This window comes from Mastigoproctus giganteus, chromosome 8 (assembly GCF_048544385.1).
Source record: "Mastigoproctus giganteus isolate SK-2022 chromosome 8, ASM4854438v1, whole genome shotgun sequence".
NCBI lineage: Eukaryota > Metazoa > Arthropoda > Arachnida > Uropygi > Thelyphonidae > Mastigoproctus > Mastigoproctus giganteus.
Genome location: NC_143582.1, coordinates 198964208 through 198976250, shown reverse-complemented (window position 1 = coordinate 198976250; position 12043 = coordinate 198964208). Strand labels below are relative to the sequence as shown.

Here is a 12043-nt window from a genome sequence, read left to right as displayed (position 1 = left end):
TTTGAATTTATGCCCACTTAGGTTCGTAATCTGAACAAGTGGAAGGACCCCATCAGAATTCAGCGTGCTCAACCCATTCAAGGCCTTATACACCTCAATCATATCACCGCGCAGGTGCCTAGTCTCCAGCCACTGCAATTTGCAGAACTTAAACCTCTCTTGGTAAGAGGATCCCTTCATTCCCCTCACCAATCTTGTTGCCCTTCTCTGTACACGCTCAAGTAAATCTACATCCTTCCTAAAATGAGGCCTCCAGACCTGTACACAGTACTCAAGGCGTGGCCTGACCATTGCCTTATACAGAGGGACAATCACCTCCTTCTCCCTGCTAGCAAAATTCCTATATATCATTGACAAAACCCCATGACCTGCCCTGGCAGCCTGTCTGCATTGCTCAGAAAACTTCATATCTGACTGCACAATTACTCCCAGGTCTTTTTCATTTTCTACCACCTTAAGAGTAGTACCACACAGTTGGTACGTTTCTCTGGGGTTACTTCTACCCATATGCAGTACTTTGCATTTGTCAAGGTTAAACTTCAGTTGCCACTTATTAGCCCATCTGCCCAAATTATCTAGATCCTGTTGCAGTAGCACACTGCCATTACTGTTATTAACCCTGCCAACCTTTGTATCATCTGCAAACTTTGACATTAAGCCTGATATACCTTCATCAATATCATTGATAAATATACAAAACAACAGTGGACCTAACACCGAATCCTGTGGGACTCCACTAATAACATTAGTCCACGAAGAGCAGCACCCATTGATTACCACCCTCTGTCTTCTCCCACTTAACCATCCTTTTATCCACTGTAGCAACTTACCCTTAATACCATTCTGCTCCAATTTGTACAATAGTCTTCCATGCGCAACAGTGTCAAAAGCTTTCCTGAAATCCAAATATATGATATCAAAATTATTTTTTGCATCCAGTTCCTTTGTAACCACATCATAATATCCCATCAAATTTGTCAGACAAGACCTTCCCTTAACAAACCCATGCTGTGTCTGAATTATTGCTGCCGTCTTGTCTAGATGATCCTGCAATGCATCTTTAACCAGTGACTCCATTATTTTACCTGGAACAGAAGTTAAACTAACTGGTCTGTAATTACTCGTGTCACCCTTCGATCCCCCTTTGTGAATTGGGGATACATTTGCACATCTCCAGTCCGTGGGAACTCCCCTGAGTCCACGGATGCTCTCATAATTATGGCTAAGGGTTTGCTTAGTTGCTTTGTCCATAGCACGAGCATTATAGTAAAAGAACAATAGTTTTGCGGCATTCTGAGGTCTAACTTATAGGAGGATTTCAGAATGAAAAAAACACAACGCCCATTTCGTTGCTGCGAGTCTATTCTCCATGTTGCAGAATAGGTCTTGAGGGCATGAGATTGTTGTCCTAGTATATAAACCACTAGTCAATCACATAAGTCATAGGTGTTTTCTGGAACATCAATATTAATGATTAAACTTGCCCGGAAATCTTGTTGTACACATTGCATCTTGAATAATATTAAGTTGAATGTTTTAATCTCCATTCGAAGAATGATGGCCAGAAAAGCCCCTGTGGAACAGATGGATCCATTATCCCAGACAAGAAGTACATTCAGGAGGCTGGCATTTAGTGTTATTTTGCCTCCTCTGGGTGTTTCTAGGGTCTTCCTTGCCTTATCAATGGCCATTGTCTGGAGAGGTCAGGTCCAGTTTAATTGCCTCTAAAAGGACTAAGTCACAGTTAGGAGTTGATGGTCTAAGTTTACATTTCCCACGGACAACAATGGTGCATCTCCAGTTGCTGTGCTGGCTCCAGATCGAAGTATGACACATCTGGTCTTATAAGGTCGCTCCTGGTCAACAAAGATAAGGTCATCAGCAAACAGTTTGATTTCACTCTCATTGTTGCAAGTCAGCAATTGGTAGTAGTATATGTCAATTCTCAGTGGGTCCTGAGGGTAGGTGTTGTTATTCTCAGTATGCAATTTTAAGTCCACGGTTTCAAGTCCAGTGGTTTCAATTCCCTGTGTCTCTCATTGGAAGTATCATTATTTTGTCAGTTTGTAGAAATGGTTTGTCATTTTCTGGTCAGTTTAGAACAGGGGTTGCCAAACTTTTGACCGTCGACCCCTTCAAGAGTTTCTTGACTTTTTATCGACCCCCTCTATTTTACTATTATGTAATTATAATAGGACAAGCAAAAAAAGATGCTTATGTGGGTTTTTAGATTGTTTATTTTATAGTTACAGTGTGTATTGTATGTATCATATAGTATATATTATTATATTGGCTTAACTTCAAAGGGATACATTTTTGTTTTTGACGTCCTTCTTAACATTACATATTTGATAGGAGGGATAAATAATATATAAAATATAAAATTTAATTTAGATAACAAAATAACAATAATACAATCTTCCTTATATATATGAAAATAAGACTTTTATTAACTTAGTATACAATTTACTAACGTTGTCAATGTGAAGGGTGTGCTTCGTGACTCTTGACAAGATTAGCAATGTTGGGTTCAAAATTAGTAAGTTTCAGTCTTAAATCACCACAGAATTCTATATCTAGCTTATTTATTTGTTTTGTTAAAATGGAATTAACATGGCTGAAACCAGCTTCAACCATGTACGAGCTTGGAAATGCAAGCAAAATGGGGAGCACCACTTCAGAAAGTTTTGGATATTTTTCAACAACATTTATATTCGTCCAAAAGTAACTTAAAGTTCTATTTTTAAAAAGCGTCTTAGCTTCAAGATCAACTGACAATTCAATAAGTTCATCTTGTAAGTTACATTCGATATTTTCAATATCTGCAAAAAATGGCGTGATAATCCAATCTGGAATGTGCATGTTTTCAAAATCTGCAAAGCGCAATTTAAAATCATCGCTCAAATTTTGAAGATGTTTTGTGTATATTTCTAAGTCTATTTCGAATCAATTGCCATAGATTCGAAAAGTACTGAAAATATTTTCGTAAAAATGATGATTTAAATAAGGCTAATTTAGCTTGGAAGCCTAAAAGAATCATCCGAGCTTGAATAATCATGACATCTTTACCTTGTAGACTGGTCTGTACGTCATTAAATTTTGAAAATAAGTCCGCCAAGTAGAAAATATGATTCTTATTTCTCTTCAGTTCATCACTTAAAAACAAATTAACATCTGTAAGAAACTCTAGGGTTGAGTTGAACAACTCAACAAATCTTTGTAGACTTGCACCTCTAGACAACCATCTTACTTCAGTATGCAAGAGTAATTGGTTTGATACTTCATTTTTTTCACAAAGTTTGGCAAACAATCACAATTTAAGAGGATGAGCTCTAATTTGGTTAATAGATTTAATACACACTCTTAGAGTATCATGCAGTTCGTCACTGAGAGTTTTTGAACCAAAAACTTTTTTTTCTATATTAAAAGAATGGTTTCGGTGTAACACACAGTGAATAGTACGTACACTTTGAACTTTTTCTTTCAGAAAGGCAGCGAAACCTCAACAACGGCCCACAATTGCAGGTGCGCCATCTGTGGCTACTGCTGTTATGTTAGTAAATGGAATATCATACTTATTTAAATATTCCTCCAATCGCTGAAAAACACTGTCAACCCCGTTCCATCACTTTCAAGATATTTTGCAAATAAAAATTTGTCAATAATTTGATGTTTGGTTTTACTATAATATCTTACATAAGCCATAAGAATAGAAGAACTATCGAATGTAGATTCATAAAGTTGGATGGAGAACTTACTATTTTTGAGTTCTGATTCTACAGTTTTTTCTACATCTTCAGCCATTTCACCAATGCGCCTTTTCATGATATTCGCACTCAATGGTAAGCATTTTAAAACAGGGCCAGAATCTTTTTTCATTATGGTTTCAATTACTTCTTTGATTGCGGGTATAACAATGTCCTCTGCAATTGTATATGGTTTTCCTTTTTTTTCTATATTAAAAGAAATATTGTAGGAGGCTGTTAATCCCTGTTTATTGTCAGCTTCGGCAGGTGCTTTCATAAATGATTTTATAGTTGGTCGATGTGTGTATTTCTCTTTCAGTTCTTTAAAAAAGTTAAGATCTTTATCTTTCTCATCGGGATGGAGTCTTTGAAGATGATCTTTCATTTTTGCTGGTTTCATTGCATCGTTACTAAAAGTTTTTTCACAAAGAAGACACATAGGCCTCGTTTTGTTTGTTAATGAAGCAATAAACCAAAGTTTAAAATATTCTAATGAATATTTGAAACTCTGGTGCATTTCATTTTAGAATCTGAAGCTGCTATTGTGGTTACTGGGGTTGTAACAAAATAATTAAAATTGAAGATTGATTTCACTGTCATTGTTTCAAGTCAGTAATTTGATAGTAGCACATGTCAGTTCCCAATGGGTCCCTAGGGTATACTGTCCAGTAAGCGTTATTTTCAAGGTGCAGTAAGCAAAAGTAATAAGTCTAAATAATATACCTACTCACATATTTCTATAGGATGTACAAAACTACCAGCCCTGCTCAACTCTTCAACATAGAGAAGTTTAGTTTGTGAATGAATAACAATTGAATTATAATATGTATGTTGATGAATTTTAGAACATTAATGCTCACTTGTATGTCGATGCGCAAAAATGAGACTGGGATCGAATACATGTAAGTATAAGTAAATAAGCAACTGCGCACGTGTTGCAATCTCACTCCCGCCGTGCCGGCCGGGCGGGAACCACCGACGTCCGTTTATTGGTAAATATGTCATTTTGGCCTACTTGATTGGCCTCCGTAACTATTTTCATGACCTTGCTCCATCTTACAGGTCCTATTCATGTCACTGTTCCCATGATTCACTCTTAATTGAATTGTCATTCAGGATGAAGGTAATCCAAGTTAACCGAATTAAATATTACCCATACAACGATGTCTTATATTTTTCTATCAACCCCTGAGCCCGATTCAGGCTCAGGGGTTGATAGAAAATCCCTTGGCAATGTAGAATCTTGTAGGATCTAACAATGTTATATCGACCACTTTGGCGACTACTGGTTTAGAGTATAGCCATATAGTCAGTTCCATGACGTGCATTTAAAAGGTCCATGTCAATGTCCATCAGCTAACAGATTGATTTCACTGTCACTGTTTCAAGTCAGTAATTTGATAGTAGCACATGTCGGTTCCCAATGGGTCCCTAGGGTATACTGTCCAGTAAGTGTTATTTTCAAGGTGCAGTTTCAAGTCCAGGGTTGTCAAGTTGGGTGTTGTAATTTTTCAGTTGCCTCTCATTAGAAGTATTTATTTTGTTGGTTATTTATGTCAGGTCAGTTTGTCTAGGTAGTTTGTCCATTTCTGATCAGTTTAGTCATATAGTTAATTCCATGGCATGCATCAGTAAGGTCCATGCTAGTGGTCTCTGTGGATGGCAAGCAATGTCCTGCATCAGGCAAAAGGCTCCTGTGCATACTTAGTAAAAGCCTTGTACTCTTCTGGTGAGTCGAGATGTGATTCCAGATTCTGCGAGAAGTAAGTGATTGTTGTCATTAACCAGCAGCGAAGGTCCTCATAATGGGTACAGTCAAACATAATGTGGTGCCAGGTCTCTACCTCCCCACATGTGCTGTACGGGTCCTCGACGATCCCAAAATTGGTTAATTTTGCATTGAATGATCCATGGCCGGTCAATAGTTAAGTTGAGAATAGTCCGGGATGTAAGCAGGTTGGTGGCTTTGAATGCACCCTGTCAATACTGGGCAAGAACTTTTTTGTGATTTCGCCTTTTGTTGATGCAGTCCATCGATCCTGCCATGCCTGCTGTAGATGCCTTTACAGTCTAGTTTTCTCTGCCTTCTGATTTGCTGTTGGATCCATGGTGAAATTAAAAAAGGTGCAGGGCAATCCCTTGGCAATGTCACATGCCATACCTCAGCGGATTATCTCGAGGTCCAGAGGGAAGGCCCCAGCAAAGACCTGGAGGGCATGTGTACTGGTTGTATGGCAGGCATGGGTGATGGTGAGTAGTATCGACTGTTGGATTGTGTCCAATGTTCTTCGATTTACTGCAGTTGCAGCTTTACAGAACTAAACAGAAGCGCAAGTTATTGCAGGTAGGAATGTAGTCATATAATAGAGTGATGGGGTGTGCTTGTTGAATCCCCAATCCCATCTTGTGATTCTGGCAACCAGTGCAGAGTAATTCTTAATCTTTGTTCTTATGTGCTTCAAGTGGTGTTGAAATGATAGATTAGGGTCCAAGATGATCCCAAGTTATTTTAGCTGGTTTATCAGTTTGATAGTTGTATTATCAACTTTTATCTGTGGTGGTCTCTGTAGGTTGAGGGTTCCCTTAAGTAAGATGGAGGATGTCTTGGTTGGTTGAGATTTTTAAGAAGTGGGTTTGTGCCCAATCTTGTAGGATCCACAATGCCTGGTTTGCCTTGGTTTCGAGCTGGGCCCTGTTGTCTGCGGCGATCATCAAAATTAAATCATCAGCAAAAGCCTTGGAGCTGACGTCACCAAGATCCATAGCCAGGAACTCATCTAAAATTGTGTTCCACGGGAGCAGCCCCAGAACAGACCCCTGGGGGCAGCCCCTACGAACCAGTCTGGTCAGCTTTTTGTACGGTGCGACGACATTTATTCTCTGCGAGAGGTAGGACTTAATTGTTAGGTAGAGGTTAACTGGCGTATGGGAGCATCTTAGCCTGGCCAGGATGCTCGGCCACCAGATGGTGTCGAATGCCCTGGCGAAATCAATAGTTATGATACGGAAATACTTCTTGTCGCAAGTGGATACAGAATTCAGGAGATTTCTCAGTGCTTCGATGGTGGAACATCCAAGTTTGAACCCAAATTGAGTTGGCATAGTTAGATTTGCTGCTTTGTAGTGGTGGCTAATCCTTTTACGCAGTAGTCTTTCAAAGAGCTTACTGAAAACTGGTAACAAAGCTATTGGGAGATATGAATCCGGTAAGTCGGGGGAGGGCTTGGAGGGGTGTGTGTGTGTGTGCACGTGTGTACGTGCATCATGGTGGTTCCAAGACAGTAGCCCATCTCCACCTTTGTTCTCTGTGTTGGTGTGGAAACTCTAGGCCACTTCACCACTAGGGAGCAGCAAACACCTGGGCAGCTGCCACCTGGTGCCCATCCCCAGGCACAATGATACCGGCCTGGGCCTACTATCCTATATATGCTTATGTGCACAAAATCCTGCACCCACTGGAGGTAGTGCAATACTGGTGGGTGTAGGGAGAAGGTTGGAACATTTAGAACATAAGCCAACAACAGTGAGACTCTCACTATAGAATACAATGAAAAATCAGGGGTCCAAGTTGACAGCCACATCAGCAACTGGAAAAAAAGGTCTAACAACATGAAGACTTAGCAATTCATATGCCCTTTGCACTATGCTGATAATAGATTACACATGTAATGAAAGCAACATAAGGCAATTGATTTTTAAATGCACAGTACAAGTGCAACAACATCTGATATCTGTAGACTATCTTAAAATTATTGCAAATCACATATACCATCAATATTCCTGTTGTTCTTAAACAGATAATGCACTATGACACTGGACTCCACTCTCCTCTCCTGACCTGCCAGTTCCCCTGATTCTACCAAACATCTGTAGAAGGAGGTTGAATAGATTGTACAATATATGGAGGGGCGCCCCCGTAGCCAGGTGGGCAGGAGCAGCAGTGCATAGCACACGCTTCTTTATTAGACCGGGGTTCGAGCCCATGACCACCAAATACGGAGGATGTGGAAAGGTCAGGGAATGACCACCGCATATCCCCGGAGCAATATGGCCTTAGTTGCTAATGCTCCTAAAAACCAAATAACAAACAACAAACAAACAATATGTGGATCTACCACTGACAACTGTGGTATAAATGTAGGATTCTCTATTGGCAACTTGATAATCCATATCCCCCAAATATGTTTGGGAATCTTGATATCCATGCCACAGTATGCAAAGACATTATCCAAGACTGGAGAGACCCAATGTATTCACTGTTTCCATTATCCAAGCATTGGGTATTACATACAAGTTTTATTACCATTTTTTGGATAGATATGAATTCGTTGGAAAAGGTGCAGCAAAGAGCAACAAAGTTATTAAGGCTTTGAAATATAGTTAACTAAATAAACGCAGTAAACTAAATAGCAAAACAGGGTGATAATAATGTCTATTTTCTTTTACAAAAATTGCCATATAGCTAATCCAGAACTAGATAGCTCTGTTTTAGATTAATTTAGAAAGATTTAATATTAACATTCCAATTGCAACTTTTAAGTTATGAAATGCAAGGTAAAAATATTTCAAAATGTCATAAAACAGTGCTTGTGATTCCAATAATGTAAGGTGGTAACAGTTATTTCTATTTGGAATTAAATACAGAAAAATGTTTATCTACCTGTGATATTAAACAAGTTTAATGGTGGGGAAGCTAACTCAAAGTAGCATCTGTTGAGAAATAGTGAGGAACCTAAATCAAATTAGCACCTGTTAGATACTAATCAAAATGGCACAGAAGTTGTCCTTTTTTGCTATCCTTCTAAGAGCATATGAACTTATTGCCTCCACTTTATTGTTTATTTCTACTGAAAATAATATCAAAGAATTTCTGCTAATTCTTAAAAACTATTAAAATACCTTTATATCTTCAAGGGGCTCTTCATCTTCTGTTTCAGCTCCATCTTCCATTAGTGTTTCGAGGGGTAAAAATTCTGATTCATTTGGTGGGACACTGAAACAAATAAGTAATAATTTTTTCAATACTAATTGGTAATTTTATGATTAAGAGACTGTTTTGTTTGCAAAGAAAGTATGCTGGGAAATTTAGTTATTTTTTCAAAGTACATGCATTAGTCACCATAATGACAAATGCAGTTGTGCTTATAATAAGTTTCATAATCATTGAACTAGAGGAACTGAGTGTCATTTAGGTCTCTATTACTGTTGCTATCTTCATTCTACATTGTTTATCTACTGCTTGCACATTAATAATGTTATTTTTAAGTTTGAAATTAAAAATAACATTAATAATGTTATTTTTAATTTTAAAATCATGTATTAAGTGTTTATCTAAAATAGATGTGCACTATATTTAATGAGAAATAAAAAGAAATTTAATAAGGTTTGAAATTCAATAAATTATATTTTATAGTGTTTTTTATTTGTAACTGATAAGTAATATATGCAAAATGAATAAATTTTAGTTTTATATCTTCAAAAAAAACTGTTATTACTTATTTTAAATAAACAAATGTCTCTCTTCATTGATATATTGTGGAACCTGGCATTTAACAAGATCCACAAGATATATTCACTCTCACAAATTATTGATGATATGCTTTCAAATAAGATGATTGCAGTTTCTGATTTCTAACCAAGGGCATATGGGTAATGAATGAAAACCAATTAATCGCCAATTATTTCTTACTAAAAATTGGTAACTGTGATCATCAGAGTTGGCAGATCATTACCTATCATAAACAGGCAGAAACTGTGATAATCTAAATTTCATTTTTTGACTAAAGGGGTTACTAGTTTGGTAACTAGTTTATAACATTACATCCTTGGTTAAGGATACACTAGATCAGTGGTTTTCAACCAGGGTGCTGCAGCACCTTAGGGTGCCGCAACAACATTCCAGGGATGCCACGTAATTTGGGTTTAAGTTACTTAAACTTATTATTTTTTAATTTATATGTTTATTTCATATAAATTTTGTGGTGATCTATAATTGATGTTTACTTAGTGCCTCTATATAAAGAATAAAATTATATACTGTATATATATAATTTGTATTATGAAATGTAATTTTTATAATTATATTATTATAATAAATATCATATGGCATATATTTTTTAATATTATGTACACACACACACACACACACACACACACACACACACACACACACACACACACAGAAAATCAGATCTAACAGGCAGAAAATTGAGTAGGGGTGCTGCAATATAAAATAAATTACTTAGGGGTGCCGTTATTAAAAAAAGGTTGAAAACCACTGCATTAGATCATGCTGAGTTCCTTTTAATCAATGATATTATTTTTTAAATGTTCTTAATACAGGTCACAGGAAAGTGCATAGTTCAATTATTTTTTAAGAGATAGCATTTTTTATATATAAAAACAATTGTTCTGAACAAACTGTTTTCACAAAGTGTTAATGGGGTATGTTCATTTGTCACTATCCCTTACCCATGAGAGAAATCACTTTCTGCAGCTCAAGAATCTTTCTAAATTTGGTACCCTTTATTAGTGAATGTAAGATATTATGTATATTGATTGCAAAATATGAGATTACATGTCTTTAGAACTCCCAGTGAACTTACCCAAAATTAGCCCTAGCAATCAAGAAATGCATACACAGAATTTATGGTATCATATTTGAGTATGACTAACATTGTTAATTATCCTGCTTTGGGAAGATATGGTAAAGTTAACCATGAATTGTCTAAAACAAATCAAATTTGCCATCAGAGTAATGACATCTGAGTTCTTGCAAGGATCCCCCCACTCAAAAAAGAGTGAGATTGCAAAGCTCCCCTTGGACAATTCAGCTGAACATTAGGACATACTCAGCTTCTGAAAGTTTACAGTGGGAACGTATCTAATTTTCTATATGGATGTACATAATTTACAACTGGACTTGCAAAATAATTTGGATTAATGGGATTTTTTTTTTCTACAACATTTTCAAACAGTGCCAGATTTTTGAATGCTGGATTTATGAGATTTTACCATATATTAGGAGTAGGATAAATTGACATAACCAGTTGCATAGGTACTAGTAATCTTCAAGGAGAGTTATATATTAAGTACAATCAATGAAATGCTTCCTCAGCTACTAAATATTTGAAAAATATTTATATTAGTAACTTATGAAAAGTCATTATTTTGTTTCTGAACACAAATGAATGTGTAAAACTCACATTAGACTTGCAGCTGATCCCTGTGGTGGTTCTGTGTAAAAGGGCATAGCAGCTGCAGTATATGGTAAGCCACTTGGCATTACTTCTTCCCAATACTGATCCTTGATTAGCTCTGGATGTTCCTGATGCATCTCATCCACAATTAAATAGGACACCTAAACACAAAATGAATATTTTGTAATTTGATGTTTCCAATAAAAATACATCTGATGTAATACAACTTATCAAAGTTTGGTACTAGTATTATTATTGACAACATGATGCGAGAAAGCAAAGCTTATACAGCACCAGCCAAAAAAGGAAAAAAAAAAAATATATATATATATATATATATATCTTCTCAATTTCTCCATTCCTGCCAATAATTTGTTTAAACTTCTTTTAATCCTTTGCTGACATGTAATGTCCATCAAAAAAACTTAAATTTGAAAATAAAAATATCTGTTGAAGTGATGTCAATGTGAATTTTCATTTTCCTTCATTATTGGATTGACTTTCAATCTGTATCATTAATTGTTTTGTTATTGAAGAAGTATGGCCATAAAAAATGTTTTTTTATGTCTTTTTTAAGCCTCGTCTTGAGCATAATCATCAAGTGCTCTACAATGTGAATTTAAGCTTTTTTAATGTCAATCATTGAGCATGCTGGCTCCATGTTTGATCGTAGCACCTTGCAATGCTCACATTTCACTTGCATCAGACATTTAAGTTTATCATCATTATCCAACCACTGAAGCCCACAGGTTTTTCAATCCTTGTTTATTTAAAGATTTGCTTGCTGACAGTGAAGATATCATCCGTATGCATTGTTAATAAGCATGTCTAAAGCACACACATGTATAAAGCATGTCAAATGGGAGGATTTATTTTTAAAAATTAATAAAAAATAAGTATTTTTGGTAAAAAAAAATGGATTTTTCACAATTGCATTCACAATAGATTGAAAAGAAAGCCGACTTCAAAAAGTGAATAAATTTTGAATTATTTCATGCCTTTATAAAAAGCATAATAATGGTGGAACAAATCCACCAACATGCTTGTTAATATTATATTTTTATTGTGCCTGGTAGAGGATTAAATTCAATCAAACCA

The 12043-nt window shown here is 36.3% G+C and overlaps 1 protein-coding gene across 1 annotated transcript in view; it reads right to left on the bottom strand.

The window, feature by feature from the left end:
* The window catches only part of LOC150082161 (uncharacterized), a 184577-nt gene that overhangs the window by 51960 nt on the left and 120574 nt on the right, over positions 1 to 12043 (bottom strand). Inside the window, exons 11-12 of the mRNA XM_090380441.1 lie at positions 10952 to 11106; positions 8646 to 8739 (exon numbers count right to left, since the gene is read on the bottom strand). Of these exons, the coding sequence (XP_090236567.1) occupies positions 8646 to 8739; positions 10952 to 11106 (249 nt within the window). The remainder of the gene's footprint in view (positions 1 to 8645; positions 8740 to 10951; positions 11107 to 12043) is intronic.